The sequence below is a fragment of the Neurospora tetraspora genome, assembly GCF_033439725.1.
Source record: "Neurospora tetraspora strain CBS 560.94 chromosome Unknown B0H65scaffold_1, whole genome shotgun sequence".
Lineage (NCBI taxonomy): Eukaryota > Fungi > Ascomycota > Sordariomycetes > Sordariales > Sordariaceae > Neurospora > Neurospora tetraspora.
This window is the reverse complement of record NW_026944383.1, coordinates 967,235-979,532: the sequence shown is the minus strand read 5'-3', so window position 1 is coordinate 979,532 and position 12,298 is coordinate 967,235. Positions and strand designations below refer to the sequence as shown.

Genomic DNA, 12,298 nt, shown 5'->3' with positions numbered 1-12,298 from the left:
TTCAATTCATACTCGACAGACGGATGGATATTTCTTTCGGATCGGAGGAGGCTTTCTTTTGCTTCTCTGTGAAGCCATTACATACCGCCCTCATCGCCCCTCTCTCCTGAGCGAGACTGAACGGTCGTTTCACACCTTCCGTTCACTTCACTTCACTTCTTTCCTTTCCAAGTTTCGTCATGGTGGTGTGGTGGGCTTTTGCGGCGGAACAAGCGATCCGCTCTCATCCTCCTCATGTACATGCATGCTAGAGGTACTCCCATGCAGCACTCAGAAGAGTCCAGAGTTCAGAGGACAGAGGACAGAGTCAAGTTCAGTCCAGTCCAGTTCAGTTCAGAGTCCACAGTCTAGACCCGAAAGCCCAATGCCCAGAGCCTTTTAGAGCCCAGGGAGCATCCATCCATCCATCCATATCCATCCATATATCCATCCATCCATATATCCATCCATCCATATCCATCCATCCATATCCATCCATCCATATATCCATCCATCCATATATCCATCCATCCATATATCCATCCATCCATATATCCATCCATCCATATATCCATCCATCCATATATCCATCCATCCATATATCCATCCATTATTCGTCCCCGTCCTTCACACCGGCCGCAGGAAAGTTGACGTAGCGTGACAGCGTCGGTGACAACCTCTTCCCGGCCGAGCCACAGCAGTGGGACAGTGGCAGTGAGTGTGTGTGAATGCGGGATGTAGGATATCGGTGGGATGTAGGATATGGATACCCGCAGGAGGCAGCGCTTAGCCCGCCTTCGCCTCTTCGCTGAGTGTTGCGGGAGACGGATAGGTAAGGTAATGTGACTTTTGAGGCTGGCTGCACCTTTTGGTTCCTGCACCTGCACCTGCACATTCGATCTTGGGTTGGCGATAAGTACATACATACATATGTGTGTATCCTCCGTCAGGCAAGAAGCCCTTTTTTTTTCTCGAGGCGAGGCGACGAGGGGGGGAAGGGACGGGAGGCGGGAGGCGACGGTTGCTGGGTCACGGTAGAGACGGGTGTAACACACGATGCAGGAACTGGATGTGATGCCAGTGCTGTTGATGTTCCTTCTTCCCTTGCCCCCCCACACAATGATTTGGGTTTGCCGTTTCTGCCCTGCCCATGGTACTCCGTTATCTGTGATGAAACGGATGGATTTCAACAAAAAGCCCAATCTATCGATATAGGACTGGCCAGATACGAAAGCTGGAAAGTAATAAGCAATAACTCCAGTCCGACTAGCTGCGCTTAGCCATCGATTTGGCCTACCGCGGTACCCGGGATGCATGTAGCTGCAAAGAGGAGGAGGGGATTGACCCCCTAATTCCTATCTCCCGAGTTTACGGGACTTTGACATTTCTTTTTCCGTTTTTTTCTTCTTTTTCTCTTTTTCTTTTTTTTCTTTTCACAGCTCGGTCATAACCACCAATGATTGTACGTTATTGGCTCCTATACTGGGATACACGCGGGTGACGGAGGGTTTAGGTAGCCCATGTATAAGCCACCATGCAATGTAAAGCTAGGTTAAGTTTAGGGGTAGTAGTAACATGCCTGGGTATTGATGAAGAGTCGCGGTTGCCACCTAGATATAGGTAGCTTTAAACTTTTGGTTTGTGTGTAACATTCATTATCTCGTGACAGCCCGAAGAGCTCATGTATTATCCGGGACGACATCTGTATAGATCGGAACGAGCCCGCCCAAGTATTAAATGGAGAAGTGAATCCATCTAAAGCTTCGCGTCAACCTCGCCAAACAGGTTCAAAAATGCCGTGTGTACTTCGTCTGTGAGATCGCTTGCTTGAAGACTGCGGCCCTTCTTGGCAAATGCCAGACGAGAGCATTCCTAGAGATGATGTTAGCAGTTGCCTTAGTAAAATTGCGTAGTGTAGACCTTGTGAGGTCAGGATCGAAAAATGCCGGAAGAAATGACCAGAACCATAAACCAGAAATCACAGCGTAACTCACCCTCGTAATGGCGCTTCCACCAAAGACAGCTAAACCCATCAACTCCTCCTTCTTAAGCTTATTCCCATGATCCCAGAGACCATCAAGGTACGCCTTCCGCCACCCCAAAAACGTGGCAATACTTCCCGTCAGCGTGTCTCCCTGCCCACCACTCCTCTTCAGCCCGCCCTTCAAGTCCACCGTCAGCGTCACCTTGCCGTCGCTCAGGTAGTCCTTGGCTCCCTTCTGCAACACCATGACGCCGCCGAGCGCCTTAGCCAGCGCCTCCACCTTGGCCGTCTCGCCCGCCGTCTCCTCAGCCTTCTTCACCTCTTCGTCCACGCCGAGCGCCTTGGTCAACCGGCCGAACTCGACCACATTGGGCGTCAAGACGGCGTTGTCGTATCCCTTGATGAGGGACGGGTCCTTGACCACCAGCAACAGGGCGTCGGCGTCGAGAACCATGGGAATTCCCTTCTCGCGCGCCGCCGTGATCACCTTGGCGCAAGTCTCTTGCATGATCGGGTCGCGGCCGAGACCGGGGCCGATGACGAGGACGTGTAGCCGGTCGAACATGGGGATGATCTGGGCGGCTATCTGGGTAGGGTCGGTGTCCGGGGCGGACTTTGTGAGCGAGGATGAGCTGCCGGAGTCCGAGGTGCTGAGGGCCAGCGGGGAGGAGCGCATGAGCGGGTGGACCATGAGGTTGGGAGAGTAGGTCTTGATAACTTGGGCGGCGTTGGGAGTGCAAATTACGTGGGACTGTTCATCCATGTTAGTCGGTCTCGTGGCTGGTGATGTGGAAGTGGGAGTTGGGTGGCCCAAACTTACGAGATCAGAACCCAGTCTCGCACTCGCCATGGCGGAGAAGTAGGGAGCTCCTGTGTAGTCCTCGCTACCACCGATGACAGCTACACGACCCAGTTGTCCTATAGTTTGGGGAATGTCAAGTTAGCTATTGTCTCTGGTCAATCTTCCAAACTGTCGTTACCTAGGGGCAACTCCTTTTGTACCCCGAGGCTTGGGAACAGCTTCCCGGCAAACCCAAAGCAACAGTGGCGGAGAAGAGAAGCTCCTCTTCCTCGAACTGGATCACTAGACATCGCAAGTTAGACAGGACAAACCTTTATGGAATTTCTCCAGCATGGGCGGCACCATTTGCCGCACACGGGCTAGCATCTGCTTGGTAGTCGCCGACATTTCTGGGCCTGTTGATGACTCGGACGACATATCTAAGAGTGGGAAAATAGTAGCTAGATCAGTGATGTTGTCAGTAAAACACAGATTCTTCCACAAGAGAGAGAGCTTCAGTGACCCAGAAGTATTGCGCTGCAAAACCAAGTGTTCGGGTCCAAGAACTGTCCAGATCTTGAAAGATGGGATGGGAACTGCGTGGAACGCGTGGGATGACGCGGGGTGGTGCCTTCCACTTACATTGAGTGTTCTTGAGCTCCGACAAAACGACTTCCGGAGTTGAGGGCGATTGATGAACAATTGGGAACTGAATAGTGTAGAGGAGGGAAATGGTAAGCTTGCCAGTGAAGTCGCAGGTTATTTGAGTTCTAATTCAAAGAAATCCGATAGATTGGTAGCTGTCAATCATAGGCGAAGACCACCATGCTGTTTGGGTGTCGCAGCTGTCGCTCATGATGTCACTGACGCTGCCCCGCCAAGCCTCATAATCCCAATTGCTTGTCACCGCGGCGGTCTTTCAGCACAATCCAAAGTTTCCAAATCGAAGATCGCACATGTTGGAATCCACAAATACAGTTTAACTGGTGGTTTGTTTACTTGGGTTGGTTCTTTGGGTAGGGCGGCTCGAAATGATTTGGAAGGCAGCTGAAAGTAAATCTGTAATCATCTTGCTCACATGTTCGGTCGTAACTTCAATGAACTATGTTTTTTTTCGCTTCCTGTAGAATAAGTACAAGCACCTGGTTGAAAACACATCAGATCGTCCACTGTAAAGAAGCAAATGAATGCACCAAGAAAACCTCTGCACAAGCCTTCCCATTGAGTATAGAATTCATAACCTCGTATTTTCAGTGCCTGACAAAGGGAATCGAGTGCTTGATTGAGACTTGCTCTAATTTACAGTAGGTTCGGCTAGAGAATCTCCCCTTCTCACGCGTCCATTCCTCAGTCCAGCACCCGACGGAGACGGAACACTTTCTTCTAGAAACACGGAACTGCGCGGGTGAAGATGACGGACCCACTGCTCGTTCTCAAGAACCACGGAGAATTAATTCATATTTATATGCATTTAACCGAGGAAGCTCTTGGTGAAGGTCTGGATAACACCACGGAGCTTGGCCTCGAGGTCCTTGCTAATGGCACCCTCCTTGTCGATGGTGGCCAGGATCTCAGACTCGTTGGTCTTGAGGTGGGCGAGGAAGTCAGCCTCCCACTGGAGGATCTTGGCAACGGGGACGGAGTCGAGGAAACCGTTGACACCGGCGAAGATGAGGGGAACCATCTCGTTGACGGCCATGGGGGAGTACTGCTTCTGCTTGAGGAGCTCGGTCAACTGTAGATGGACTTGTCAGCTCTGCACCAAGACATGGGGAGTTCAACTTGTTTGTACTTACACGCTCACCACGGTTGAGGGTCTGCTTGGTAGCAGCATCGAGATCGGAACCGAACTGGGCGAAGGCAGCGACCTCACGGTACTGGGCCAAGAAGAGCTTGAGGGAACCAGCGACTTGCTTCATGGCCTTGAGCTGGGCAGCGGAACCGACACGAGAGACGGAAAGACCGACGTTAATGGCGGGACGGATACCCTTGTAGAAGAGCTCAGACTCCAAGAAGATCTGACCGTCGGTAATGGAAATGACGTTGGTGGGAATGTAAGCGGACACATCACCACCCTGGGTCTCAATGACGGGAAGGGCAGTCATGGAACCACCGCCGTGGGTCTTGTTCATCTTGGCGGCACGCTCGAGAAGACGAGAGTGGAGGTAGAAGACATCACCGGGGTAAGCCTCACGACCGGGGGGACGACGGAGAAGGAGGGACATCTGACGGTAGGCAACGGCCTGCTTGGTAAGATCGTCGAAGATGACAAGGGAGTGCTTGCCGTTGTCACGGAAGTATTCACCCACGCAAGCCTGCATTTAGAAGCTTCTTGTTAGCCAGTCTGGCCTGGTTGGTTTCAAACGGGGGGGCGAGAGTCCGAAGGGAAGAGGTTGGTGATGTTTGGGGAGGGGGGGAGAAATTTAGAAAGTGGTGGGGAAATGCAAAAGGCGTGTGCAGAAATGTGGAAGGGGTCCTGCACATGTTTGGGAAGGATATGGGGATGATTGGAAAGGGTCTCAAGTTATTTGGAAGACATTCTCCCATGTTTGGAAGGTGTCCAACCAAAATATGGAGGTGTTCGAGTGGCAATTGAAGGGGTCTGGTGAAAATCGGAGGGGAATCGATCCGGCAGCCACTTACACCGGTGAAAGGAGCGAGGTACTGGAGAGGAGCGGCCTCGGAGGCGGTGGCAGCGACGACGATGGAGTACTTCATGGCGTCGTTCTCCTCGAGGGTCTTGACGAGCTGAGCGACGGTGGAACGCTTCTGGCCGACGGCGACGTAGACGCAGTAGAGCTTCTTGTCCTCGTCGGAGCCGCTGTTCCAGCGCTTCTGGTTGAGAATGGCATCAAGAGCGACGGCAGTCTTGCCGGTCTGACGATCACCAATGATCAACTCACGCTGACCACGGCCGATGGGAACCATGGCGTCGACGGACTTGAGACCGGTCTGGACGGGCTGGTTGACGGACTGACGGGGGAGAATGCCGGGGGCCTTGAGCTGGGCACGACGCTTCTCCTTGCAGTTGATGGGACCCTTGCCATCGATGGGGTTACCGAGGGCATCGATGACACGGCCGAGAAGCTCGGGACCGACGGGGACATCGACAATTTCGCCGGTACGCTTGACGGTCTCACCCTCCTTGACGAGACGATCGGAACCGAAAAGCACAACACCGACCTGGCCGGCCTCGAGGTTCATGCACATACCCTTGACACCGGAGGCGAACCTGGGGGTTGACGGTCAGATATTGGACAAAAGAGTATCCGTTAGGTTAGGGACTGGAACATACTCGACAAGCTCCTCAGCCTGAACGTTGGCCATACCGTGAACACGGGCGATACCATCACTATACGGAGACGACGTGTCAGCATCCACAAATTCACGTCATGCTCTCGCTAACCACAGCAGCAGCAGCACCGGCAGCAGCATCATCATCATCATCATCATCATCATCATCGCGAACATCCAGCTTCAGCGCATCTCGTCGCAGGTACGGTCGGAATCGGAATCGTGGTAGCTGTCGTCGTCGTTGTTTTTGTTGTTGCGGTTGTTGTTGTTGTCGTCGTCGTCATTGTCGTCGTCGTGTCGTGATATGCTTGCTGAGCTGCTTTCGTGGTACCGCGTCGACCCTGATGCTCTCTGCCGTTCCCCCTCTCTGCCAAGAATCGAATCCATAACCCAAAAAAACGTACCCGACGGAGAGGACACGGCCGGTCTCGGCGAGGTTGGACTCCTCATGGACACCACGGATTCTCTGCTCGAGGATGGAAGAGACCTCGGTGGGAGTGGCCTTGGCGTCGGCGTAGGTGCGGGCCTGGACGGCGGAAACTACAGGTGCGGCATTTCGCTGCTGTCGAGTTAGCCCTAGCCGAACTCCGGTGACATGCTTCACGACACATCGACAGCTCCCCCAACAAGCCCATCGACATCCTCGAGGCCATGCGCCATGATGACAAAGCTCCAAGTGCTCCGGGACCCGATGAGGTTATATAGAGAAGAGGCGACCGGTGATGTTGAAGGTGGATCGGGTGTGCGGAGTTGTTTAACCTACCGCGGCGACTCTGCCGGTGGCAGAGAAGGCGCCGACGGCGCGAGTGCTCTGGCGGAGGGCGTTCCGGAACATGTTGTGGAGGTGTCTGTTCGTGACGAGCAGAAGGAATGCAATCGCAACACAATTGCAATTGCGTGGAGGGGAGATGTAGCGGGAGGTTGATGGAAGTTTGGAGAGCCCGGCGTGAGGAAAATTGTCGAGTGGCCTTGGTTCGAAGGGAAAAGGTGGGGCGAAGCTTGGTCAAGGCCAATCAGAAGTCGGCTGAGAATTTTGCTCTCTACCAGAATCCCGAGCACTCCACCAACCACGCCGCCAAATCGAGAGGTTTCTGAGGTTACTACAAAAAGGAAGCGCATCCGCACCTCACCCACCTTCACCCGCCATCAATCTCCCTTCCCCGCCTCGAGCCTTCCGAGCCGAAAGATCGAAATCATTACTACATGCCGTGTCTAGTCCCCCATTTCTGACTGCAGCCCGGCCCCGGAGCTCCGTGACGACAGCAGTCTGCGGTTTCCATCTCGATCCTCTGCCCCGACCTCAGCAAAGGTCTCAGGTCTCCAGCTCTGAGCGCCTGCTCCGGCGGGCTGCTTCCTCAGGTGTCAAGCTCTGGCGGCAGAGGTCTGCCCAGCTGCCCAATAAATCCGTCGCCCGGGTAATCCCGGAGAAATGTCGCAACCTACCAGAAGCTCTGGCCGCCCCCGGTTGGCGTTTGGCAATTCGGCACCTCACTTTCAGGCCAGCTCTCGAGTTTCACGCTGGTAGCTCCTCGTAGCTTCAGCTGTTGGAGTGGCACACTGCACACTGACATCCCAATTCGTTTTCCACTGTCCATGTCGTTCTTCCCCAGGTTTTGTCGCCGTCACTTACGAGATAGCATCACCTAGCAACCCATTATCTCGGTCTTTGCATTTTGGCATTGCATCTTTATTCATTATCCGAAATGTTTCAATTGAACAGCACTTCGTTGCCGGTCAAACAAATAGCATCGCATCGCAAATGAATGACGTCTGCCAGCTGGCCACACTCCCCTCTCTTTCCGTCCCATCCCCTCACCATTCAACGCCATCTCATTTGACTGGCTGCTAGCTGCCAACGCTTGAACAACGAACTGGTCGCCAATATCAACACATCTTTTTTGTTCGTTGTCAAGGCGCTTTTGTGGCATCTCCCCACACTAACTTGTATCCGCTCGCGGGCCGTTCCAAACATCAAACCTCTTCCACTCGGACTCCCGCCCCCGTTTGAAACCAACCAGACCAGACTGGCTAACAAGAAGCTTCTAAACGCTGTTGATCACTGTGCCTACTATAAAGACGCTACGAGTTCAAGACCGGATGCTCCCAGCGGGCTTTCAGGTAAGTATAGATTCAACAATCGATTTATGGTCACCGAGGATGGGTAATCGTATTAGCCAGTGACTGTCTGAACCAAACTTTTGGATCGCTATGAGTTTGTGTGTCAACGCGATACTCCTACTCGCAGGGGCATCTTGATACACAACACACCTAGCCTATGAGAAATTGCTTGGAAAGCTGACAGACACTTTGGTATATTTCCCACCTCAGCAAATATATGCTCACTTTTCCACTCTTGAGCACTTCGAGAATGTTTCTAGACCAACCTTTGTACCGAAAGTGTAAATCATTCAGGAGCAGAGGTTCCAAGGGAGGAAGGCGGCTTGTGTTTGCTCAATCATGGAAGCCAATTCAGCTGCCTTCCTGAGATAGGGATAGGGTTATAGCAGTAGCCTGCTTACAATCTGCATCAGACTAGGACCCCCTGCGTTGGCTGTCGCGTGGCGCCCTCCGTCGTCGGTCTCGGTGTCGCAGATAGCCGAAGTCGAGACCTCGACAACTCCCAGCTTCGTCAAAGGGACCTCCTCGTCCTTGTCCCAAACAGTATCTGAATAGCGACCGAATCGGTCATGTTTTGCCCCTAGGGTTCAATTTGTCCTACAAAGAATACATCGCACTGCACGCCGGCCGCGCAGTCCCCGCTGCTATTGAGTAGTAGCACCCTCTCTTTTTCCGGTGGACGGGTCAATCCCGCCAAACAGCCACATCGAGGTGCATCGTGTACAAAAGAAGATTATTTGGGCGCAATCGTTCCTCGCCCGTCCTCACTATGCCATCCACTTACTCGGACGATCCGCTACGGTCTGGCCTCGATCGCTTCAGAGACCATAGTCCCAGCCAGCATCGAAGAAGCATGTCGCAAGAAACAGACTCCACCGTGTCCACGACGAGCATCGTCTTCGATCGCATACAAGAACGTCTCGACACCAAGGAGTTCCCCTCTCGCGGCACCGATGGCGACGATGACGACTCGCTCAAGGACGAGCTGAACAATGACGATCTCGAAACCGGGCCCTTCTTGGGCAACGCCAGTCCGTCTTCCCGTTCAGACCAGCGCTCGCCCGGCGACGGCCAGCGTATGGATCGCAGTTTGAGGAGATGGCTATTTATCGTTTCGGGAGCGTTGGTCGCTACTTGGGTCATCGGCCTCTTCGTCTTCGTCTCGCATAAGGCCTACAAGCCATCCTCCTCCTTCGCGCATGACCCCCAAGCAACAGTCACGCACGGAAGTGGCAAGAAGGTCACCCTAGACCAAGTCTTGAAAAATGAATGGCGCGCAAAGAGCCATTCCATCAGCTGGATCGCCGGTGCAAACGGAGAAGATGGCCTTCTTCTGGAGAAGGAGGGCGCCGGGAAAGACTACCTTGTGGTCGAAGATGTGCGAGCTCAGAACCCTTCCTCCGTCCAAGCCTCCAAGAGCAAGACCCTGATCAAGGACAAATCATTTGAATTTGCCAACAAAACATACTGGCCCACTGTCACGGTTCCCAGTTGGGATCTGAAAAAAGTCCTGCTTGCGACGGACGTTAAGAACAACTGGCGCCACTCATACTACGCTGTCTACTGGATCTTTGACGTTGAGACCCAGCAGGTTGAGCCTCTGGTTCCCTACGATGTCGAGGCTCGGCTCCAGCTGGCGTCATGGAGTCCTACCAGTGATGCCATTGTCTACACACGGGATAACAACATGTTCCTTCGCAAACTCGACAGTGATAAGATTGTGCAGATCACCAGGGACGGCAGTGCAGACGTATTCAACGGTGTCCCCGACTGGGTCTACGAGGAAGAGGTGCTGGCAAGTGGTGTCGCTACCTGGTGGTCCGAGGACGGCAATTACGTCGCATTCCTCCGAACCAACGAGACAGGTGTCCCCGAGTATCCCATCCAGTACTTTGTGTCAAGGCCCAGTGGTGAGGAGCCCAAGCCGGGAGAGGAGAACTACCCCGAGGTCAGAGAAATCAAGTACCCGAAGGCCGGCGCACACAACCCTATTGTCGACCTCAAGGTTTATGACGTGAAACGTGGCGATGTCTTCTCCGTTGATATCTCAGGCCGTTTTGCCGACGACGACCGCCTTATCACTGAGGTTGTCTGGGCCGGAAAGCAGGTATTGATCAAAGAGACAAACAGAGTCAGTGATGTGATGCGCGTCGTGCTGGTTGATGTGGGATCCCGCACTGGAAAGGCAGTCAGGACTGTTGATGTCAACGCCATTGACGGTGGCTGGTTCGAGATCTCTCACAAGACCAAGTTCATCCCGGCTGATCCCGCCAACGGCCGGCCTGATGATGGCTATGTCGACACCATTATTCACGACAATGGAGATCATTTGGCGTACTTCACGCCGTTGGACAACCCAGACCCCATCATGCTCACCTCTGGGGATTATGAAGTGGTCGATGCGCCATCTGCCGTTGACCTGCAAAGGAACCTCGTCTACTTTGTTTCTACGAAAGAATCCTCGATCCAGCGTCATGTCTACCAGGTCAAGCTGACCGGAGAAGATATGACACCGGTAACGGATACCTCCAAGGAGGGCTACTACGCCATCTCGTTCTCGACCGGTGCCGGATACGCCTTGGTATCCTACCAGGGCCCAGACATTCCCTGGCAAAAGGTTATCAGCACCCCGAGCAACTCCGACAAGTACGAGCATGTCGTGGAGGAGAACAAAGATCTCGCCGAAGCGGCCAAGAAGCACGAACTCCCGATCAACATTTATGGCACTATCAACGTTGACGGCGTAGATCTCAACTACATCGAGAGACGCCCGCCACACTTTGACAAGAACAAGAAGTACCCCGTTCTCTTCCAACAGTACAGTGGCCCCGTCTCTCAGACCGTCAAAAAGACGTTCGCTGTCGACTACCAGTCATTTGTGGCTGCTGGCCTCGGTTATGTCTGCGTTACCGTCGACGGGCGCGGAACAGGCTTCATCGGCCGCAAGAACCGCGTCATCATCCGGGGCAACCTCGGAACCTGGGAGTCCCACGACCAGATCGCCGCCGCGAAGCACTGGGCTCAAAAGGACTACATCGACGAAGACCGCCTTGCCATTTGGGGCTGGAGCTACGGCGGCTACATGACTCTCAAGACCCTCGAGCAGGATGCAGGCCAGACCTTCAAATACGGCATGGCCGTGGCCCCCGTTACCGACTGGCGCTTCTACGACAGCATCTACACGGAGCGATACATGCGCACTCCGCAGACGAACCCCGAAGGTTACGAGGGAGCCGCCGTCACCAACGTCACCGCCCTTTCCCAGAACGTGCGCTTCCTCTTGATGCATGGTGTGGCCGACGATAATGTTCATATGCAGAACTCCCTTACGCTTTTGGACCGGCTTGATCAGTCAACCGTTGAGAACTATGATGTTCACGTTTTCCCGGATAGTGATCATGGCATTTACTTTCATAATGCCAATCGGATTGTGTTTGATAGTGAGTACACCATGTGTGGTTGTGGCTGAGTCGACTGGATATGCTAACTGAGAATACACAGAACTGACGAACTGGCTGGTCAATGCTTTTAACGGCGAATGGCTGAAGATCGTCAATGCGCAGCCTAATGGCATGAAGCGGCGTGCTCTTCCCACTGCTTGATCATGATGAGCAGTATGCTGCTTGAGATAGAGAGTTGCGTCGTGCTCCTGGCGTTTGGGTGAACAAAGGAGGCGTTTCGGCTTGGTTGGTTATAAGCAGGTGGTCAGTTGTTGTTTGTATACAATTCTAGATATACGAGGAAAGGAAAGCATGGTATGAATCTATACCTTCACAGTTCTTATACTCTTGTTGCTCGATGGAGTGCATGTTATTCACCCGGCCCAAAGGACATGCATCCGTTATTATCGTTCCCAGTCAGTCGGGTTCGGGCCATCCGTTCAGCTGGTTTGCGGCTTCTGTCCATCATTACCCGAACTCCCCCCAGTAACGAACAAGCGAATCTGCAAACGATCACGGTTCATCGGCCGAATGCTAGTGCAAGGATGGATGGTAGGTTGGTGGTTGGGTGCTTGCTTCCCCGGATTTCCCAGAGAAAGGTATGTAGGAAGTAAAAGACGGAGGGAAGTAGGTAGTATTTCCCCACAAACCCAATCCGGATATTCGGGACATGATCCGCTTGTAGTATCGTCGCATTGGCAT

General features: G+C 53.3%; 4 protein-coding genes across 4 annotated transcripts; 1 reads left to right on the top strand and 3 right to left on the bottom strand.

Annotated features, from left to right (window-relative positions):
* Positions 1–244: 244 nt before the first annotated feature.
* B0H65DRAFT_9289 (uncharacterized protein) lies at positions 245–1,514 on the bottom strand. Its single transcript, XM_062831579.1, has 2 exons — positions 511–1,514; positions 245–412 (listed from the first exon to the last, which is right to left on the bottom strand). Exons 1-2 carry the CDS (start codon positions 1,293–1,295, stop codon positions 379–381), a joined length of 819 nt encoding a protein of 272 aa, XP_062685728.1. The 5' UTR covers positions 1,296–1,514; the 3' UTR covers positions 245–378.
* Positions 1,515–1,734: 220 nt separating this feature from the next.
* B0H65DRAFT_504463 (Ribokinase-like protein) lies at positions 1,735–3,182 on the bottom strand (the record flags this gene model as incomplete). Its single annotated transcript, XM_062827917.1, has 4 exons — positions 1,735–1,851; positions 1,974–2,714; positions 2,784–2,881; positions 3,077–3,182. 4 exons carry the CDS (start codon positions 3,180–3,182, stop codon positions 1,735–1,737), a joined length of 1,062 nt encoding a protein of 353 aa, XP_062685727.1.
* A 1,033-nt stretch (positions 3,183–4,215) lies between these two features.
* On the bottom strand, positions 4,216–6,873 carry B0H65DRAFT_414887 (ATP synthase subunit alpha, mitochondrial; the record flags this gene model as incomplete). Its single annotated transcript, XM_062823952.1, has 6 exons — positions 4,216–4,479; positions 4,541–5,059; positions 5,388–5,976; positions 6,040–6,096; positions 6,443–6,597; positions 6,802–6,873. The coding sequence occupies 6 exons, from the start codon at positions 6,871–6,873 to the stop codon at positions 4,216–4,218; spliced, it is 1,656 nt and encodes a 551-aa protein (XP_062685726.1).
* A 1,746-nt stretch (positions 6,874–8,619) lies between these two features.
* On the top strand, positions 8,620–12,182 carry B0H65DRAFT_448065 (putative dipeptidyl-aminopeptidase B). The gene is made up of 2 exons (XM_062825889.1): positions 8,620–11,596; positions 11,658–12,182. The coding sequence occupies exons 1-2, from the start codon at positions 8,926–8,928 to the stop codon at positions 11,756–11,758; spliced, it is 2,772 nt and encodes a 923-aa protein (XP_062685725.1). The 5' UTR covers positions 8,620–8,925; the 3' UTR covers positions 11,759–12,182.
* Positions 12,183–12,298: the final 116 nt, after the last annotated feature.